The sequence below is a fragment of the Apium graveolens genome, chromosome 3 (genome assembly GCF_009905375.1).
Source record: "Apium graveolens cultivar Ventura chromosome 3, ASM990537v1, whole genome shotgun sequence".
NCBI classification, from domain to species: Eukaryota; Viridiplantae; Streptophyta; class Magnoliopsida; order Apiales; family Apiaceae; genus Apium; species Apium graveolens.
This window is the reverse complement of record NC_133649.1, coordinates 9955243-9979011: the sequence shown is the minus strand read 5'-3', so window position 1 is coordinate 9979011 and position 23769 is coordinate 9955243. Positions and strand designations below refer to the sequence as shown.

The window sequence follows — 23769 nt, the reverse complement described above, 5'->3', positions numbered from 1 at the left end:
TTTAAGCTTAGGCACAAATGTCTCCTTTCTAGCCTTAGAAGGACTAGCAGTCTTAGACCTATCATGCTTCTTGTTATTCACATGCTGACGAGGAGTAGTCTTATCATTAGACACATACTTACCATTAAAATAAGCATACATCATATTAAAAGCACAAGACATACAATTAGCAACACCACATGCTTTATGAGAGTGATTAACATCAGGCAATTTATGCATGGTAGACATGGCATTATTGTTATCCAACTCATGTGTGTCTGAGTTAGTCTCAGTTGCTTTCACAACTTTGACTGGAACTTTCGACTCACTTGACTTGGAAACAATCTTCTCATAAGCATGATCCTCAGCACGTATTTCTTCTTGAATAACAGAAGAGGTCGCATCAAATGGTTCAGCAATTGATGCTTTATAGAGGGGTTCATCAACACCCTTAAGCACATGTGGTACTTCCCTCCCTTTAGCACATACATGAGGAGGGGAGTTTATGCCTAATTCTCCAATAGCAACATTGTAATCATAACCTATTCCAGATGTTTGATTAACAGCTTGCTTACTGTAGAACTCTTTAGCTTAAGTACAAGTCCAACTACAACAAATTCCAGAAAGGTGGATCTTCATCCTCTAACACCAGCAGTGGTGGGTACAAAACAGGGATGGTTGATCGAAGCACCATTAGATGCTATAACTGGAATCTGGAAAATGTTAAATCTCATCCAGAACTTTTCTACTATTTACTTTGCATGTATGTTTATATCTTTTTCTTATTTGTTAGTTGAGTTATCCTCTAGGTATTTGTGTGTTATTGTCTAACAAACAAATAGGGGGAGATTGTAAGTCATATGTCATAGACCTATTTGTATATTCGAGGATTCAACTCAACTCAAATAAGAATGTAATAAGTAAATAGTGGATCGACCGTCAGAGAGATCTCGCAAAGTAATATCTGTCAGAGGATTAAGAAACAAGGTTCATCTACAGACTTGAGGAGTTAATTCACTGGAAGAAGTTCAAGAAGTTGATCATGCCTCAGTGATATAAATCAAGATCGTGGATTTAATCAAGTGACAGAGATCTCGTCAGAGTATCATTAATTACAAGGATTTAATCTGAAGAAAATCAAAGTGTCAGAGTCAAGACATGAAGAAACGTCACGGAAGTTAGTCACTCATGAACCAGACAGTACATCGAGTGTCAACGTTGAAGTGGTGGAATTGATTCATAATTTTCAGTGATTTTCAGAAGATTTGCAGAAGAATGGTTGCTGCTCAAGACTAGAATTAATTCTCTATTAATTAATTGAGTCATCTAATTTAATTAAGAAAATAAATTATATCTGCGAAGAATAATTTATTTATTAATTGAATTAATTGATTAATTAATTCTGAATTAATTCTAGGAATTTTAGGAATTTTCAGAAGTTTAATTGGATTAAATTTAAGCTTTAAATCAGCAAAACAATTGAAAATGAACTAGCATGACAATCAGGATTGTCATACCGATTGTCATGCTAGGCCAAATTCAATTGTTACACCGAAAGTCACTCTAGGAGGGTGATTGTCTTGCTAGTTCATTCTGATTGTCTTGCTAGTTCATTCTGATTGTCTTGCTAGTTCATTCTGATTGTCTTGCTAGTTCATTCAGATTGTCTTGCTAGTTCATTCAATTGTCCTACCGAAAGTCATACAAGCTTAAAGGATTGTCATTCCAATTCAATTAACTCAGCTGATTGTTTAAATAGAAGCAGAGAAGCAGCAATTGTTTTTTATCTCAATCAAAAACACACAAGTCAAGAACAAAAGCAGCCGCCTCCTGAAACATTTTATTTTCTTCTCTGCTTACATCAAGATCATAATTTCTAGATTGTAATGTTAAATCTAATCCACTAGAAATCTTTATCTTGTTCTTGTGTATCAATCTAGCGGATTAAAATCCCTAGAACTTAATCTCAAATCGCTTTTAGCATTTGATCTTTTAATTACAAAAATAGAAAAAGTTCATGTCGAATTTATTCTAATTTTGTAATAATTGATTTGAGATTAATACCTTGTAATCGATACAGTTGTTGTAACACCTTTCAAGTTTAATAATATTTTTATTTAACTTGAATTTTGTTTCACATTTTTTATTCCGCATTTTATTCGATTATTTGGTAACGTTTGTATTCAACCCCCCTTCTACAAACACATTGGGACCCAACAGTAATGCTGGAAGCCCCAACCATCTACTGTGAGGTGATTGAGGAGATTTGGACAACTGCAAAGTTCAACTCCACAGATATGACTATTGCCTTCTCTCTCAAAGGTAAGGATTATTGCATTAACTGTGATGATATACAGTCTTGCTTTAAGTTGCCTGAGAATAATGCCATAACACCACACACTGATAAAGATGTATCTGCCATGTTAGATTCCATAGCCTATGCTTTTGATTCTGCTAGTTTAGGTAGCATTAGAAGGAAAGGCCTTATGAAAGAATGGAGTTTTCTTGGAGATGCCTTTATTAAGGTTTTCTCTGGGAAGATTAGCAATTTTGATGCCATAACTTCATCTCTTGTTGATATGCTTTATATGCTAGTTTCTGATAGGTACTTTAATTTTAGCAACTGTGTCATGCTAGAATTAGGTTCCAGATTAGGTAACAAAGCTAATAGACCACATAACATCTACTATGCTAGATTCTTTATGTTATTGGCTAACCATGTTGCTGAAGGATTGGTTATATCAAATGAGAATAATAAACTCAAATGCTGGGCACAAGAAAAAAGGGTCCTTGCAGACCTTTTGAGAATGAACCTTAACAGCCAGGTGCCATTGGTATATTTGCCAATCATGAATGCACCACAGGTAAGTGAGGTAAACATTTCTATAACTCCTACTATCTCCAACCCCATTGTTTATTTATCTTCCAGTGTGGCAATGGGATCTGTGTCTTTTCCCAAACAGGTTCCTACCAAAGCCACCAAAACTAAAGTCTCAAAACTCAAGTCAAAGAAAACTACCTCTGTTATTTCTCGAAAGACAACAGTTGTAACAACTACCATAAACCCTGAAGGGAGTGAACAGGGTGTGAGTGGTGAGGGGAGGGGTAAACATCAAGAAACCCCCCAGGATAAGGCGGGAGAGGTGAGTGGTACCCAAGCCAGCCAAGCCACAGTCTCTCAAAAGACTGTGGTGGTTCAAAAGGAGTCTAACACATCCCTAGTTGCATCCTCCCAAAAGGGTGCAACTATTGAAAATAGTCCCAAACCAGGGACACAGACCAAAAGAGGGAGGGACACTGAAGCTACACATTCACCAATTAAAGCCTTTTCAAGGAAGAAGAAGGCCAAGACCCTAGTTTCCACACAAAGGGGACACACAGCACATATACATCCACCTGTATCTGAGCCTTCTCAAATTCAGCTTGATGTGATTCCAGCAAATGTGGAGTCACAGCCCCATTCTCTCATAATAGAAACACACCAATCATCAAACTCTCCATCACCCTCTCTGGATGTGGATATGATATTCACATCAATTCATGATTCTCCTCATTAAAACTCAGGGAGGAGCCCCACTAAAAACCTGATGATCATCATCTTTTAGATGATTTGTTGGATCATCAGCCAATTCTTTCAGATGTAGTTGAAGAATCTGTGTTACCTCACTTAAAATCAATTCACACAGACTCAACAATTATGTCACTTTCTATATCTACATCTTTTCCTTCTTCAACGGATATCTCTCATTCGTTGACAAGTGGTTGTTCTTCAACGGATAAGCTTAACAACAGTTATCCGTTGATACCATCAGTTTCCACTTCAACGGATACTCCATATCTGTTGATGGTCTCTACACTCATAACAGAAACAATTCCAACTGTAGAGGACATGGCTACTGTACAATCACTTTTAGGTTTGAGGGAAGGGAGTGATCTTTTGAGTGAGAGGCTGGGTTGCTCCCAGGCAAAAGGAGAGGTTGAGAGTCACCATATGCATGCTATTTCTTCCAGCATGGCAAAAGTGAGTGAGGGGAGTGCCACCTTAGAAGGTGAGGGTGAGGGTGTGAGGGTGTGTGTGAGCCAGGGGGAGCCCCTGATGCAAGAAAATAGAGAAAAAGAGAGAAAGGCAGGTACATAAGCTATAAGGGTGGATCCAGCCATTGCTAGTGAGTCAATGAAAGTGGATGATGCAGAAAAGGAAAGACAATTTCAGCAACATTACAAAGATGTAATTGATAACATTTCCTTGGATGCTGACACTTTTACTCATCTTGTTTCAGCCTATCAATTATTGGCTACACAGGGCAATGTGGAGGCAGAATAGACATTAAACATTGTACACACTTCAGAATCTTTTCTCAGAGACAAAGCTGCTGTTAACAAACTGCCTTCTCAAGCTGGTGAGCCATCTGAAGAATTTGGAGTAAATTCTAATGATGATGACTCTGATTCTTTGGATGAGAGCATGAACTTAGGGGGAGTAGCAGGCCCAAGTTCTGTTCCAGATCTTCCTGAATGGGAATGGGCAAAAGCATCAACACCATGAGAGTTTGGTGTCACTTTGGTCAGACAAGTCATGACAATTCAGAAGGCCCTTCAGGAGACTACAGATGCTGGTACCAAGGCAATTCTTCAAGCTCATCTGGAATCTCTGCATCTCTTGCAGTTGTAGCATTTCAAACAGAATCTAAGTGTGGATGAGCTCAAGCAGGATATTGTTGATCTAAAATCCTACAATGCTGAGAAGTTGGATTCAGTCATACCTTATGGTACTATGCAAGATTTGTTGGGGAGACTGAGGAAAGAATCTGATGCTGACAAGAGACTGACCAGATTGGAAACCAGAGTTCAGATCATTGAAGACTCTATGGTCACCATTCTTCAGAATTAACAAACTCAAACAAATCTACTCATGCAGCTGGCAAATGCACAAGGCTTGACCCCTACCCTTGATGATAACAAAAAGGGGGAGAATAAAGGGGAAGGGGAAGGAGAGCCATCAACAACAGTTCAAATTTCTCAAGTGCTAGTTCCTGTCATCACCACTTCTCCAATTATTCAAATCAAAGGAAAGCTTGATGAAATTGATCTAATCTAGATAGCAGCAGCTGAATTGCAAGTCAAAGAGCAAAGGAAGAAGATTGATAAAAAGATGCAACAAATATTTGGTTCTACAATTTCTCAATCACAATCTATGAAGCATAGCACAAAAGTGGAATCAATTATTATGGAACTCAAGCCAATAGGGAGGAATAAGGTTGGAGAGACTTCTTCCAAGGATCTGAAACCTATGGTTCTCAAGCCCAACAACAGATCCAATAAGGACTCTACAAAGAATCCTCTGAAAGAAGTGGATTTTCCTCTTCCAAAGGCTGATGAGGACAAGCTTTTGGGTAGAAGTATCTCAAAGCTCAAAGAGACCATGGATGTGGCTGTAAGGAGGAACATGGCTATAATCTTCAGAGAGGGAAAGAGCATATGTGTGATGCAAGGACATCCCAAATTCTCAATAGCCAAGAGGGAAGAAACCAGAAGGTTGAAGGAAGAAGCCAAACAGCTAAAGGCTGACAAAAGAGCACAAGCAAAGCTTGAAAAACAGCTAAAGTCAAGTCAGGCTGAAGAACAGAAAGAAATTGAAGACAAAAGTGAAGATGAAGCTATGGGGGACATGGTTGATACTGAGATGGAGGAAAGAAGTAAGGGAAGAGAAGAATGGCAGAAAGGGAACAGAAAGAAGGTCAATGCAAAGAGAAAGTAGGTAGATGAGACTGAAGAAACCCAATCAATATCCAAACCACTACCCTCTATTCCTGAACCCATTGTGCCTGACCCCTTCATGAACATTCATGGTGAAACAATCATTCCCAAGGAGGAACCAATTGATTGGGACACCATCAAATTGCCCACCTTTCTAACCTCTTCTCCACCATCAAAGAAGCAGAAAAGAAGAATCAAATCAACACCCTCTAAAGCCTCAATCAAATTCACACAGAAGCCTAAGCCTAAACCTCAAGCCTCTAAGGATGATTATGTTCACATCTGTGACATAAAAGAATTTTCAGACATTGAACTCTATCTGGATGAGCTGGAGGAAGTAAGGGGAATAGTTGCCTACAGACAGCTACCAGAAAGACTAGTGTTCAAATACAAAGGAGATGGGGAAAGAACCTGGCCTCTTTACAGAATTCTGAATGAAGGCTACTCTACCTTGATTAGAGTCTACTCATCCATACAAAGAGATTCTGGCTTTACCAGGACTGCCAAGACTGAGATTCTCAACAAGATTGCCAACATAAGGAAAACTTGGAGGGAGCCCGATGCTTTGCCTAGAACATTACTCATTCAAGAAAGAGGAATTACAATTCACAAATCACCTCATTGGTTGATGGAGTTCAGAGATAACAAAGGAGTCAGAAGATTTTTCAGAATTGAAGATCAGCTCAAGATTGCCAGTAATGAAACTCTCAAGGATATGCAATCTAAGTTAGACATCAATGAAGAAGATGAAGCTGAATTCTACAAATAACTTCAACTTCAAATAGAGGAGAATGACAGGAGGCTAGGAAAAAAAAACAAGGAATCAAAGGAAAAGAAACTAATCTGCTCAGGCTAAAGGAGCACCCTTGAAAATAATGTAATTCTTCAATTCCATCTCAGCATATACATTTTTATAGCACTTTTGAATTTCTGCTTTATTACAGTTTATATATTTGTCAAGTGTTTTGTTATCATCAAGCTAAACCCAAATTTATGCCTACGGTTCTAGTAGACATAAATAGGGGGAGATTGTTAGAAATATGTGTATTAGTTTGATGATAAGTTAAACAAAACACTTAAGTAGAAATCTAGTGTTTGTAGCCTCAACGGATAAGACCATTTTGGCTATCCGTTGAAGGAGTAGCTTTACTTAGCAATAAGTTTAGTATTGTAGCATATTTCATTCTCTGGTTTCAAGTTGTAATTCTTAGATGTTGTAGGAAATTATCAGTCATGTTGACTACTAATGGATATACAAATAGGAGGGCTAATTGTAAATATTTCATGTCTTGTAATTTTGTATAAGTGAAGAAGTATCAACGGATATTGAAGACCTTCAACGGATAAGAAACAAAGCTTCAACGGATGTCTCTAATGCTTCAACGGATAATATCCATCAACGGATAAGTGCTTCAACGGATAAAGACTTCAACTGATAATGCATCAACGGATAAAGCTTCAACGGATAAAGCTTCAATGGATATAACATCAACGGATGAAAGCTTCAACGGATGCTTAGTTCATTAGCAGTTGATAGTGACAATTCACAAGCTGACAGAGGCACATGGGTTGACAGAGACAAACTGGAATGTGGAAGCCTCTAGGAGGAATCAAGAAAATGCAGCATTTCCATTCTGATGCAAACAAGGAAGTATTCAAAGATTCACAGATTATCCTAGATTGCATTGGATAGAGAAATGAAAAAGAAACATGTGCAGAATCTTTTCAATTGTATTTTACAGTTTTGGCTTCACTTGTAAACTTGGTTATATATAAACCAAGTAGCATCTAGTAATTAGATAAGAATTTTCCTGAGTTGTTTAGAAATATCCAGAGAGAAAATCATCTAGTTTGTACTAGGAAGCAGCTGTGATTTAATTCTTTGAATAACAGATTTTCTGAAATAACACATCTCTGGTGGAACAATAAATCCACCAGAAAAGTTTTTAAGTTCTTTGTGTTCTTTACATTTGTGTTTGAATATATATCTGTCTGTATCAGCTTCAAGCAATTCACACACATTTGTTCACTTAAACACTTAACCTTAGAAACTACTCAAAACTTGAAAAAGTTTTGAGATTTACATTCAAACCCCCCTTCTGTAAATCTCATTGTTAGTCCACTGGGAATAACATCAAGCTTATCGAGAAGACAATTTAAGTTGTAGATCAGTCATTTCTCTTAGAGAGAAGTTATCTCACTTATAGAGAAGTCATATTGTCTATCGAGAATTCAAAATTCATGCAGAGAAGTGGAGATATCGACAAATCATTTATACATGTAGAGAAGTGGAGATATCAACGAGTCAATTACACATGTAGAGAAGTGGAGATATCGATAAATCATTTACACATGTAGAGAAGTGTAGATATCGACAAGTCATTCTACATAGCGTTACAAACACCTCTATACACTTTCATGAAGATCTCGATAACAACTTCAATTACAGAGTACAGTTTTTATGAAGATTCAAAGTTATCATACAACAAACCATTTTATCAGTAAAATGGAAAGTCTACAAATGTAATTTGAAGAGTGTAAGATCAAGGGTCAAGATGAACTGGAAAAAGGAGTATAGCAGACTAGAAAGATTGTATGCATATATACAGCACCTTAAATAAAAATAGACAAAATAGTTTTAGAAATTATGTTAGTCTTTTTTAGTGCAACCTATGTAAACTGTGCATGTTAGTTTATAAAAGAATGTCACGGGCCCTTTGTTCAGGTTTAACAAAAACAGACTAGACTTTTTTGTAATCTCTCGAGAAGTAGAAGCTAAGTTCTGAGATATCAAGAAGACAAGAACTTAGATTTGCAGTATAACATTTTTAATTTTTAATAAAAGATCTAGTGAGTTTTGAGAATTTGCTTCTATGTGTTTTTACAGTTAGTTGATTCTCACTACAAATTACTTAACATGTTGAGTTCTAGTAAGCCACAATATTTAATTTAATTTTCTTGAAAACAAATCAAAAAAATTTTAAGAAAAAATCAATAAACACACATACACCCCTCCTTTTGGTGACATTTCATACTTAAAAGTTTCTACAACATCTTCCGTTAACATTTTAATTAAAATCAATTTATCATTATAATATTCTCTTAAAACTTTTCATTTTTCTTTTAATCGACTTACTGTCATAATATTCTGCTAAATTTATTTATTCAACATTATTTTTTCCAAATTAACTCACGATATATATTTTCCTAAAACTATTTTTTTTTAATTTTCAACTAATAAAGTAGTACAAACACAAGTATATATATGTATATATTCTCAATATCTTTGAAAGTCATTAAATTATTATATTATATTTATGTAAAGTAAAAGATAAATGCGGTGAGGTGACGTCTCTCGTATTGTTTTAGCTCAATTATTTAATTTTTTATATTATTAAATAGAAAAAATATTGCATTCATTATTCACTAATAAATAATACTATACTTTTATGATATTAGATTTTTTAATAATGAGAGAACGACTCATTGAAATAAACATATTTAACGAGAGAACGACTTTTTAAAATTTTTGATATATTATCTTTATTTATTATTCATAATTTTATAATAATCAAAATCAGATAAGAAATGCGGAAAAAAACGGAATATTATTTTAGATAGCCGCTGCAAAGCGACTCAGTAAACTAGTTTCTAATAAGTTTTTGACAACTCTTAAAAATGGGTTTTTAATATTTTAAAAATAAAGTTTTATAAATTGTTGAGGCGCGGATAAGTTATCTAAGATTATAAATAATAATATATTAATTCTTATATATAGTTGGCAATGTCTTTTGTCTACCAAAATAATGTAGTGTATTTGTAATTTTGATAAAAAAATTGACCGATCTAAAAATATAAAAAATGTAGTATTCCCTCCGTCCCTTCCAATTGTTATCGTTTTTTGGGAGGGTATCCGATACACATTTTAAGGTGAATAGGAAAAAATAGTTCTATAATTTTTAAATTTTTTTTTTCTGGATAAAAGTCTAATGTTTAAACTTTTATTCAGAAAAATATAATTTAAAAAAAAGTTAAAGAACTATACTTTTTCTTCATCTTAAAATGTATGCCAGACACTCTCCCGGAAACGATAACAATTGAGAGAGACGGAGGGAGTATATGTTTTTTCTTCAATTTAATCAAGTTACTACATTGATGACTCAAAACTCGCTTTTATGTCAATCAAATATTGATTTCACTAGTTACAACTGTTTTTATTGTTTTAGAAAAATACAATAAAAATGAACTACTAGCTAAAGTAAACTCTAATCTATACTATATATATACTATAATAATCGGAATGGGGTATAATTTGGTTCAATAGTTATCCCCTAATTTTAATTATTAAAAAAAAAGTGTTACATATCCGCCAAACTACTAAATTATTAAATTATTACACACATAGTCTATTTATCCTATTAAACTACAACCACAATTTATCTTATTATTAAAAAAATAAATAAATAGTGTTATATATCCGCTAAACTACTAAATTATTAAACTACTAGATATAATATATTTATCCTACTAAACAACGACCACAGATTATGTTATTATTTTTATTATAAATTTATAATTATTATATATTTATATAAATATTTTAAAATTATAATACGACGGCATAAATAAAAAATTTAAATATAACGGGATCCCGTGCAATGCACGGGATTTAAGCTAGTGTAATTAATATTCAAGCTAAACGATAGTTTGTACCATGTAATTTTAACCGGTTCACGGTAAAGAGGAGAAAGTTTTGATACATTTATATTGAAATCTCAATTTTATTTACCTTAATTGAGCTAAAAATTATGATCCAAACGTTTCCTAAAAACTTTCAGAATAGACGGATATCGACAAAAAATGTATTAAAACGCAACAATTAAATTTTCTTATATATAAAGTTTATTTAATTAATATTCATTTGAAATTAATTACTATAATTGTGTATATTTGAAATTTCTACTATTTTTCCACATGACAAAAATTATGTATATTACATACAAAATATAAAACAAAAAATTTGTATTACCACATGAAACACAGTTAAATTAACATTTATGTATTATATAACAGATTATTTTCAATTTAAGGTATCAATTTTCAAGTAATTAATTTTGCTCAAAACGTTATCAAATACATAAATTATAAAATGATTTTAGTGTCGCGCTTAACGCGGCTCTGTATCCTAGTTATCTTTAATACACATTTTGCTCATGAATTGATAGTAAATTAACTTAAAAGAAATTTAACATATTTGAAATGGAATAATGCAAATAGAACAATGCTAAATGTATCACATTAAAACCCAAAATGAGTCCAAATACAACATGTGATATTCAATATATCGGATTTTATTTGGTTCAGATAATTTATTGTTTAATTTTGATCAGTTTTCAATTACAATTAATTTAGGGTAAATCCAACGGTAATATAAAGATCCAAATTTGGGGCACATTATCCCAAATTTTCTTCCACCAATGATCCAAATGATGATCGAAATTTGGATCACTTGATTTAATATAAAATAATGATTTTGTTATTTGTAGTTTATGAGATTTTAAATTAATTTTTGATTTTTTAATTATATAATTAATAACATAATATAATTAATAGTTAACAAAATTTATTTTTAAACTAAAACTTAAAATAATTAGAAAACATAATTTTATTAAAATTAAATAGAAGTACATTGAAGAGTTAGAAGTGCCGGATCCAGAAGTTGAGACTATTTTGATCGATGAAAATACTCGATTCGAAGATTTTTTGGACCGCTTTAGAAAAATAAAAATAAAGAGACACATATTGCATTAGAGATACATTAATTGAGAATATACTAATTCGGAAAATTAGTGTATATTAATAATATTTTGTATGTTAATTATTACAATAAATGTGTTTTTTGTGAATTAAGTGCAAACTTTTAATATTTTTATGTGTATTAATTTTTTTATTTAATGAATATATGAATGTTATATAAATTTTTAATAATGAATAAACGATAAATTTAAGATAAAATTGCTTAATATGATATTTATATATTATTATATGTAAAAAGTAATTTGGATCAAATATTTGAATGAAGTGGATTAGAAATTTGGATCAGTTGGTGGTGATCCAAATTTGAATTTTTTTGAAGAGAGCCTTAGTATTTCAAACGATTTTATGTCACATTTTCAGATGCAAAGATTTTAATTGATACTTTAATATTTTGGGCTAAATAGGCGGTATAGGCCCAAATTTGATCCGTATTTGAGGTTTTAAAATAATTCTTTACAAACAATAGACGGTTTTTTCGTGTCTCAATGAAATGTTAGCCCAATGATGAGGATTGACGATATAAAAATGAAATTTACGTTGTACTATTCGCTTGGATGAAATGGAATGAGAAGAATATAAAATGAAATTTGTACTAGTTTTTGAGAAAATTGAATGAAGTGATTGTATAAATTTTTATTTTTTCTCTCATTCATCTCCAAAATAATTTAAACTAAACTTTTAACTCCTAGTCATTTTTCATACATTATTTATCATAAAAAAAATTACTCACTCATTTATATTCACTATACTTTCATCATACCCTCTTACTTTATGTATTTTACTTGTAATTTCATTCCATTCCTTCCCTATTTCATTCTTGCTAAGTGAATATTGAAACCTTAGGTTAAGGAAAATATTAGAGATCCGAAATGTCGAAAAATTCTTAAATGAACATAATATTGGTTCTGCCTTTATATATGTATGGATTTTATGTGACACACAATAAAAAATTATATGTCAAAATTTTGATTAATCTTTATATCATAAATATTAATGAACCCAAAGTTGTTTAATGACAAACCCATATACATACATGTAATAAAACCCCAACCAAAACTTGTCCAAACTCAGACCTTAACATTTTTTCCAAAGTGTTTCATCCTCATAACTGAAGAATATGCATCTTATCGTTACATATAGTGTATTAAAATAAATAATTGTATTTTTGTATTATGTTAAAAAGACAAATTAAAATATCTACTCTTTCCGTCCCAATTATTTATTTACAGTTTTTTTGGATACTCCCTCTTATTTCTTTACATATTTAAAATTTTCCTAAAATATTAAATTTTTATAATATAGAAATTAACGGTATCCGTTATTTTTTTCCAACATACCCAATTTATACATTAAATTTTAATTTGGTCACATCCCTATATTTATTTTTTTAATTTTTACTAGTAATTTATAATTTTTCTTAACCGCCCAATATAAAGAATTGGATGGTAACGAAGGGAGTATTTGTTAATAAAAATTAAAGTTAAGTCATATTTGTTTCATGTGATTATAATCGCGCGATAATTATCGTGATAACTAATACCATCATTTTTAATAATATGAATTAAATAATCGTATATTATGTTTGTTTGTTTGAAAATATTAAGTTTAGGATTAGACTATAATCTTTTAAAAATTTATGCTAATCATTGAAATTGGAATAAAGGGGATTATAATCATATACTCTGCTTCAACAAAAACAAACATAAGACATGATAATTTAACATAAGATAGGATAATTTACCGAATTATATTATTTGATTAACCCTCCACTGAATTTTTACAAAATAAATATGAGATTTAAAAATTTAAAAAATTATAATTTTATCTTGTACTCAGTAACCTGCGACCAACAACTGTATTTTGCCTTAATGAAGTCCTCCGTTTATCAAAAAAAAAACATGAAACAAACATGATTCTAGTTTCATAGTTCAAACGGAAAAGATTTGAGTAGAGAAACAGCTGGCTTAATAATTTTTTTAAAAGAAGGGGGTGTCTGCAGGAACTTGTCCTATCAGTTTTACTGTTCGGTGATATGGTGGCCTTGGGGGGGGGCAGTTTGTGACTTCACATAGGGGTGATAACGGGGCGATCTTCGCATAAAAGAATCAGTATTGATAATTGAGATTTTTTGTTTTTATTATGCTGTAAAAGTACTCTGATTAACCCATCATTTCTTGATTACCCTCCTGTACTGTTTGCTAAAATGTCAACCCGGCTCCTCGATCTTTAAACAAAACCCCGTCAATCACCACAGCAACCATTCCTGAACCGCTGTCTACTCCCCTGCCGGTTCCGCATTCCTTTGTTCATGACCATTCACATCCCTCTTTAATAGGAAATCGGCAGTTCATCTAAAATTTGAACTTTTACATAAAATTTTAGGCATTTACTTATTAGATAAAGTGAAAGATTTTTATGGTTACATTTTTGTATAATGTACGTGTGTGTGTGAGAGAGAGAGAGAGATTTTCTCAGGAACAAGTGATTAAGAATTCTATATTTGTATTTTTCTGTTACTAACTTCAAAGAGATGGAGAGTAGGTAATCCAAGAAACACCAAAAATAGTGCAAGATCGAAGGAGACGTTGTTCTTGTTTGGTAACAACTGTTACGTGAAACTTTGACAAGCAACAGAAGAAGTCGCAGTAAAATGAGTACTGTAAATTTGAAGTATTTAATTTTACACACACAATGAATAATGGAGGGGGGGAGCTGGACCTTACCTAGCATGCAGATTGATGAGATGATTTGATATAAAGCCTGTCTGTCACTTCCCCCCATGGACAACAACTAGGGGATTCAGATTTGGTTTCGAGTTATTACTCATTAGGTTACTCTTTTTTATTTATTTCTGTAGGAATATGAATTTTTAATACATGCACATCAAAATGTGAGCATGACGCGTCAAAACATGAATGCATCAACCCTCACTTTATGAATAGTGATAGATGGATGGATAGATAGATGTTGATGCGATTGAGTGAACTGATGCATGCATGCATGTAACATTGTCTGTTCATCATTTTCTTCGTTGATTTTAGTGAACTCCCAGAAATGCATTTCATTATATTTAATTGGATGATTTATAAATAATTTAAATTAAAGGTGGTTTTGAAAACGTTAAAAAGTTATGCTTATTGTATCTTGTCTTGATTTTGTTTTTGTACTCTTGTAATCTAAACTTCAACAAATCATTTTAACAACTCTTTACCAGCTTTTCTACTCTTTAGCTCACTTTTTTAGCTAGATGTTTTTAAACCTTATATTTTTGGAGTGTAATCACCAGCTGACAAGTTTATAAAATTGGGAAACGATTCTATATAATTATTTATTTAAGTATTCAGTCTTTTATCAATGACTTATTTTCAACAACCGAGTATTCGACCAAATATTAGTTTATAATCGAAATAATTGGCTTTCGATTTTCGGGTATTCGTCTAAGTCAACTAATTTTTAGAACCCTGCCTTTGAAATTTCGCTTCAGTTACATATAAGGCGAGACATAAGATACGTGTCCTGAAAACCGGTTGTCTGAATATATCGGTAGATGTTTTTGTATCAATTGACCTTCAATTTTCGGATATCTGTTAGAGTCAACCGTTTTTTAGACTGACGTCGCTATCTAGGTTCATTTCAAATTTTATTTCGATTACGTATGATGCGAGATATAGGATCCGTGTTCTAAAAATTGGCTGCATAAATTTATCGTTCAACCTTTATGTGTACCGTAAACTAGGATAGCTAGGGTAAAATTTAAATGTGTAATAGAATATACAAGCATATAACACGCTTAAATGATTATACATGTTAGTATTGCTTATCTACCCTTACTTCAAAAATCAAATGATGCACATGTTATCTCTTGTGGTGCAGCAGCAAGTAGACAAATGAATTTGTTTTATATAAACACAAAAAGTTACAGAAGAATAGTAATGAAACTGGAGTACTGCAGCATGAAGGCTTTACAAAATTATAATTAGGGTATACATAATGAGACTTTCACAACGTATACAGGTGAAGTTTCCATTTGCAAACTTGTTGTTTTGCTAACTATATACATGAATATATGCAATAGTTGTATCCATTCTTTAAAGCTCTTGGACAGGTTGCAACTTGGAAGCAAGTGATTGTAACAATATTCTATTACCTTTTTACCCATTTTTTCTACTTTAGTAGAGGAGTGTTGTATAAAAGTCAGCAGAATCATATCTGCCTCAGAATTCATTTCTCTTTATGGCCTTTTAGTAATTATCATACAAATCTTGTTTCTTACTTTCTTGCAATGCTTCTCCCTCAATTATTTCAATTTCTTTCACAAATATTTTGTTAAAATATCAATTAATGTCCAAAATATACACGAATTTGAGTAGAGAGTCATGATAATGGGATGATGTGCTTGCCCTCTCGAGATAAGTCGAGTTGCGCCCGAGATTAGTGGAGTTGCGCGTAAAACGTAGAATGTTGATTATTTTTTGATTAATATGATTAGAAAAGAAAAGTGTAGATATTATTAGATAAAGTAATGCAAAGATTAAAAAGACAAGGGAAAAGGAGAAGAAAGAAAACAAAGGGGATGCAGGCAGGTAATGATAAGTGAATCAAACAGGACAATAGATAGAAAAATGGATTTACTCTGTCTCTGTCAAGTAATACAGAAATGCAGATTACAGAATGCACACACATAATGTGTAGTTAGTAAATATGAATTGTATCTTGTAAAGTACTGTTGCACTGTGCTGACAAATGAGATATGGTACAGGCTTTATTGATCATCATCTATTGTGGAGTAAATCAGAAAAGAAAAAGAAAAAAAAACCAATAATAATAATAATATCTCCTCACTCCTCAGCCATTACTCTAGAAACCCAAGATGAAGAAACCCCATATCCTCCTCATTGTGATTACAAAGAGAGTGTAGTAAATAGATAAAACTACTCACTTTCTGTCTCTCCTTTTGATTTTCTTCACTGACACCAGGAATACCTGCACACTTATTCACGCACGCACGCATACTCCAAACCAAACAGAACCTTATAGCCCCCCCTTACCCCACAGCCCCCCCTCATAAATACATCTCAGTAATTTTCTATATAATCTTTAGCTCTGTAGCCTATAGAGATAGTTGATATGATAAGGCTGCAGCTTAGATTGCAGAGTGTTCAGAACTCCCCAGAATTATTTTTATTACATTTATATTTTTGATCATCACAACTTCTTGCAACTCCACTTCTATATATTGTCTATTATCAACAAACACTTTCAAGTACCTTATTGTGTTTTCACTTTTTTTCTTGTGGTAAGGTAAATAATTTTGTTACTTGCAATGGAGATGTTTTACCATCAGTTGGACAACAGTGAAACAAATTTACCACCAGGCTTCCGTTTTCACCCAACTGATGAAGAACTCATCACTTACTATCTCCTCAAGAAAGTTCTTGATCACACTTTCACTGGACGTGCCATTGCTGAAGTTGATCTCAACAAATGTGAACCCTGGGAACTCCCTGGTAACCATTTTAAGTACCCTCTTGTGTTTTTCCTGATATTTGCTTTTATGTTTACAACTTACAAGTACTAACATGTGTGTGTGTAAATTTACCAGAGAAGGCAAAGATGGGGGAGAAGGAGTGGTACTTTTACAGTCTCCGGGACAGGAAGTATCCAACAGGGCTGAGAACAAACAGGGCCACAGAAGCTGGGTACTGGAAGGCAACTGGGAAAGACAGGGAGATATACAGTTCAAAGACAAGTTCACTTGTTGGGATGAAGAAAACCCTAGTTTTTTACAGGGGTAGGGCTCCTAAAGGAGAGAAAAGCAATTGGGTCATGCATGAATATCGCCTTGAAGGCAAATTTGCTTACCACTATCTCTCCAGGACCTCCAAGGTACCTTGTTACATACATACATGCATGATCAATTAGTAACCCTCTTCATCACAACAAATGCATTTTTTGTATAACAAGTTCCGAAAATATTCATGTAACATAACAATTAACAATTTTTTTTTTCGAGCACACTAAATTCAAGATTATTCATAACATTGTATTTTTTGTACTAACCAGTTTCGAAAATATTAAAGTCCCGAAAATATTTTTGTTAGATTTTAGGCTTTTAACAAGTATGATGAGTTCGAGAAATATTTGTAACATCGATAAGGTCCGTAAATGTTAATGTTATGTTTTAGGCATTTTACGAGTTCGATGAATTCGAGATTATTTGTGACCTTTTTTTAAATGCAGGATGAGTGGGTGATTTCTCGAGTGTTTCAGAAGACTGCCACCGGCGTTACATTTCCGGGCGGTAAAAAAAGGCTCAACTCTTCCAGCGTCAACATTTACCCAGAAATGAGCTCTTCTTCATCAGTGTCTCTACCGCCGCTTCTCGACACGCTACCATACGGCGCCACCGCCACGTCAGACCTAGACAGCTGCTCCTATGACGGCAGCGCAAGCACGGCTGCAACAAAAGAGCACGTGCCCTGTTTCTCCACTTCTGCTTCACCTAGCTGCTTCAATAACTACAGCTCTATGTTCCACACTACGGCTGCGATGGTGGACCCCACCGTCGCAATACCGCTGTCTTCTTTGTCTGGCTTTCATAGCAACGTTGGTGTCTCGGTGTTTCCTAGTTTGAGGTCTTTGCAAGAGAACATGCAGTTGCCGTTCTTTTTCTCTCCGGTCGCTCCGCCGCCGATTTATGGTGGCGGGGAGGTTAGCACTTGGCCGGTGCCGGAAACTCAGAAGAGTGGGCCCACAGAGCTTGATTGCATTTGGAGCTTCTAAAACTAACGTCACATATATTATTAGTGATGAACCTAATTAAGAAGCATATATATTATATTATTAGTGATGAACCTAATTAAGAAGCATATATATTAGCTTTTGTGTTATGATCTAGTTGGTTATTAGATGTTTAATGTATTAGTTTAAGTCTTGTTAATCTCGCAGTTAAGTATATCATTTATGTTATATGATGTTTAATTAAATCCTAAGATTTTAGGATATCATGTACTATGTAGAATGTTGTAGCACCTAGATTTTAGCCCTTTATTCTAAATATATATAAATCATATTAGCATTATAAAACTCGGGACTCTAGTTACATTTCTGAAATTCGAGTAATTGATCGATTCTCCGACAACCTGCTAAAATTCGAGTTACTGACTTATAAGTGATTGATCTCTAATTTCCGAGTATTTAACTAATTTGTAGAACAGTTATATTGGCATGATATAGGCTAAATTGATATATGTGGATTTGGTGGCATACATTTTAAACTGAAAAGAAAAAAGCTGATGAAGTAGGCATTTGGTGTGCCTCTAGAGTTACAATAATTGTACGGAAGTTGTATACAGAAAAGAAACTGAGAAATGAGGACTGATCGGTGAAAGGCTGAAAAGGCTTGTGATTAATCATAAAATCTAAAAGTCAGGGTGTTGTAATAGAAATCGAAAGTAATATTGGTAATGGTGTGCAGTGATCTTTATGGTTTTGGGTTAGTTTCAGCTTTTTAGCGCCCCCCCCCCCCCCCTTTAATCTGTTTAATTTCAGTTTTCTTAGTTCATTTCAGGCCTTCGCCTTTTGGACCACTATCTGGTACTCCCTTTAAATGTCTTGTTGTGTTCCGTACTAGTAGTTCCTACTTCCTACACTCACCTCATTAGCAAACGAGTTACATTGAATTGTGCACATTTGATTTGGACACAGAAAATTAAAAAAAATTAAAATATTTTATAAAAAAATAAGAAAAATGGATAAAAAAATTGGGGTCAATTAATATTAAATGTATAAAATTAGTGTAATGTAAAAAATAGTGGAGGTAAGTGGAGTAATTATATTTTTATTATAAAATTTTTACTATTTTTTGGTAAATTTTGAAATTAATAAAATTAAATGGAATATCTCAAAAAGAAAAGTGTATAAAAATGAATGAGATATAGAGGGTACAAACCAAGAAACTCGAAAATCGAATATAATCACATATATAGAATTGAAGTATCCATCAATTTTTCGGATACTTGTTTTTAGCATTAGAGTACTCGATCAAGTATTAGCTTAAATTTAATATTTTCAAATACCCGTTTCTAGTATTATTAAAGTACTCAACTGAGTATTTGCTTAAATTCGAATTGGACTCGAAATTGTCAAAATGAATATTTTTGGTTAAGCTCGGTGTAGAACATGAAGTATGTTTGGTCCCCCTGTTTCAGTAAAAACCTAAACGAAACATTGGATGTTGGAAATTAAGCAGCCGACAAATAGTAACATAGATGGAGGCATTAAATTCGGAAAACATGGTAGTTGCACTGCACAAATTTCTAGTTATATAACTATTGAAATAATAGTACTCGTACAGTATTTCCTACATGTTCATCCTTCACATGATTTTCCTCAGCCTCCCTAGGTTTATAGACTTCTAGTTATCCGCATTGAATGCCATTACTCACAACATTTCTGAGTTCACTCGCATGTAACAAACAAGTTACAACTTGATCGGACATGATTAAAGTCCCCTCTGATCGCTCAATTTCAGGCTAAGATGCGCCAAGTTTTGTTACGACAAGGAAACAGCGCGTTGTTTCAAATGTTCGAACCCAGAAATGAGGCGACAAGGACAGTGTGTCAAATTTTTCGAACTTAAAATCATATAGAAGATGCAGATGTATAATGCAAACACTGAACCAAAGTAAACAAATTTAAAATGATTCTTATACAAGTTCAATTGTTAAATTGACCATAAATACGTGGTCGGTCGTCTGTCCAAATAGGTAACGATGATACGCCTTGTGGTACCAAAGGAATGTGAAATGCTGGTAATTTCGTTGCCTCATTCATTAATAACCCACCATTCTTCAAGTAATGGGTCCATTTGATTGCAACGTCAGATTGCTTCTATGGCCCATGTGATATATGAATATGACCCTTTACCACTCCCCTTTTATTTTTTGTAAATGTTATATTAAAATGGCTAATCATTTATAATTACCCCCTTTTTCTAAGTAAACTCAAGATCGACGTCAAGAAACTCAACCATAATACCAAATCTTGAGTAAAGTTCTATGGAGTCCACCTTTAATCGGAGTCCTCGGAGTCCATATATGTTCTGCAAGTAAAATATAGCTTAAAATATTGCAAAACATATTATTTTTCGACAAACATCACTATTCTATCAAAAATCTTGTAGATTGCATACATTTTACAAGCAGAACATTGCAAAAATATATATTCTACAAAACATGTTTAGTTTGCAGAACATAAATGTTCATGTTGCAGAACATATTGCAGAACATACATATTGTACCGTAAATATATGAGATTTGCATGATTTTGTTGAAGTTATGCTATTTGTGTAACATGTTTTGCAAAATAACACGTTTTACAATATATTTTATTTGCAGAACGTAGATGGACTCCAAGGACTCCGATAAAAAGGTGGACTCCATAGAACTCAGCCCACCAAATCTTTGTCAGCAATTAACCTGACTCCTCCTAAAGGGTGCAGATTATTATGTAATGAAAAAGAAGATATTAAATATGAAAGTGAGGGGAGGCGCAATGAGTGGCGGTACCGCAAAAAGTTGGGAAGGATATGGGGGGAAGCAATGATAAGACGTCAGCAAATTTAGCTGTTAGTTTAGATTTGGATTTTCTTGTCATGGGTCGGAGTGCACGCTGAGGCTTTAAGTCGGGGGGGTATGGTCACGTATGGTAATGAAATTGATGGAATCGAGTTTGGGCCTTTCCCCATACAGTGTCTAGTCTCAAACCTGACTAGTCAGGGGAGATGCGAAAAACAAAAACTCATCGTGTCGGACTCTATTCGAACTTTAAAAAACTCGGTTTTTTTAAAACGGATCGGGACGCTCTTTTTTAAAAATCGGGTCGGGCCGGGTTTTCTAAGAAATATAAGGTCCGCGGGCCGGGCCGAACCGGGTTTTATCCGAGTTTTTTATTATATATTAAAAAATTATTTTAATATTTTATAACTCGAATTATGAGTAGTTTAAATACTGGAGAAAATAATATCTTGATATATCATATATATTATTTTAAACACCGAAATAAATAATTATTTTTAATATAATATATTAATAATCATATATACTTTAATTGTTTCTAATATTATGATATATTATTTTAAAATTCATAAAAAGTATTGTATATTTTTAATTTTTATATAAAAGTCGGTTTTTTAATCGGACTTTTCAAAAAGAGCTTTTCAAAAAACCCGGGTTTTTATCTAGGCCGACCGAGCTTTTATCCGGCCTTTTTTCGATCTGAGCTTTTATCAGGGCTTTTATTTTATCCGACCTTCGGGTCGGACCGGAATTTCGAAGAAAAAGGAGGCCCATTTAAGATCCGCGGGTCGGGCCGAGCCGGATCGAACTTTTTTCCGGATCGTAATTTTCGGACTTTTTTCGAATCGGATCGATTTTCGGGCTTCGGAATTTTTGAAGATATCTGGTCGTTAGCTCTTTGTATGTATGCCTAGTTCCTTAATTCACACTTTAAATTAGTTTCCTTGTGATGCGAACTAATTAGTAGTGTGATCTAAATAATAGGTGCCGGTGGACGGATCCAGAAATTTTATTCCTGGGGTACCGATTATGGGCCTGTTTTTCTTAGGGCTTATAAGTTACATCTAGTTTATAAGTCCGTAAGTACTTATTTCGGATTGTTTGTCAACCCAGTTTATAAGTTAAATTTACAACTTATAAGTTGATAAGTTGAATTTTGCTAACGACGTACTTTTTTTCAACTTATTTAGATTTTTTCACTTTTTTATTAATTTTAATTTTTAAATATACTAGCTTAAAACCTATGCGATGCACGGATCACATAGATTTTTTTTAATATTATATAATTTTTAAAAAAATATATTTTGAATTCAACTCTTAATTTTGTTATTTAGAATTTTAAATGATATGACTTCATGATAATTATATTATTAGGCGTATATGTTCAAAACTTTTTAAAACATCTAAACTTATTTAAAGTGATAGCATTGGTAGGGGATATTATTATAACGACATTATTATTTTATTGAGGATAAAAATATAATGTCTCAATTATGTTGGGACCTTAAAAAATATTATTTTAGCATGATGATTACTTAATCGATTAATTATAACTCTACAAAAAATATTTGAAAAAAAAACAATATTACTGATTGAATAATGTAGTTTTATTGATAATTTTATGTGTATTTTAAAAAATATATTTATGTTTTAATTAAAATTTAATTTTTTAGTTCACATCAATATGATATGAATTTTACTTAGTCTAATATAAATTTGATTTATCTTAGACAGTGGTTTACATTATTTTATTTTAGCCTGATGCCCAATACACTGATCAAATCAAACTAATTATTTTAGTTTAATTTTAAATTTTTTAAAGTCTGGAACAATAAGATAATTTTTTTAGACTGAATACTTAGTATATATATGATTTTATTTTTGTTGGTCGAATTGTATTTTAATTTTAGTTTTATGTTAGTCTGAATCAATTGTATAATGTATTTTTTTATACTGGATAAATAAAATATATTATTTTGTTTATCCAAGTTCTTTAGTATAATTTTTTTAGGAGGATGATATTATTGTTATTTTATCTTAACCCGAGTCACATGATATATCAACTAAATCTTAATAATTATATTTAGTTTGCTTAAATTTAATTTAGCCCGAGGTAAAATAATATAGAACTCGATATGAATTTAAATATAAATTGGTAGAAGAAGTTAAATTTAATATATATTATAATGATATAGAGTTCGTTATAAAATATAATTGAAATTGGTAAATCAATAGATGAAGTTGATTTCAATATCAATTAGAATTAGAATTGATCGACCCAATAATTAGAATTAGAATAATTAATGGTAATTAAGTAATTTCAGCAAGTACCGACCGACTACCAAACTTTTAATATTTCGTTTATTATAATATAGTATAGATATTTTTAAATGTTAAGTTAATTTAAAAGTCATGAATTAAGGTAATCATATTTAAAAATTATTTATTTTAGTTCATTTAAGTTTTTAAAAATATTGACTAATAAGTAAAATTAACCAATCACTTACAAAACTTATAAGTATTTATATACTTATAACTTTAAAGTCACTTATTAATTTTAAATCATAAGTTACTTATTTAAAAATTGTCCAAACGGGCACTATATTTTGTGAATACATTTTTTTATTTTTAAATTTTC

General features: G+C 32.5%; 2 protein-coding genes across 2 annotated transcripts in view; both read left to right on the top strand.

Moving 5' to 3' along the window:
• The window catches only part of LOC141711642 (protein yippee-like At5g53940), a 255796-nt gene that overhangs the window by 179583 nt on the left and 52444 nt on the right, over positions 1 to 23769 (top strand). The window lies entirely within an intron of this gene.
• LOC141710580 (protein CUP-SHAPED COTYLEDON 2-like) lies at positions 16379 to 18532 on the top strand. The gene is made up of 3 exons (XM_074513144.1): positions 16379 to 17060; positions 17156 to 17439; positions 17794 to 18532. Exons 1-3 carry the CDS (start codon positions 16877 to 16879, stop codon positions 18334 to 18336), a joined length of 1011 nt encoding a protein of 336 aa, XP_074369245.1. The 5' UTR covers positions 16379 to 16876; the 3' UTR covers positions 18337 to 18532.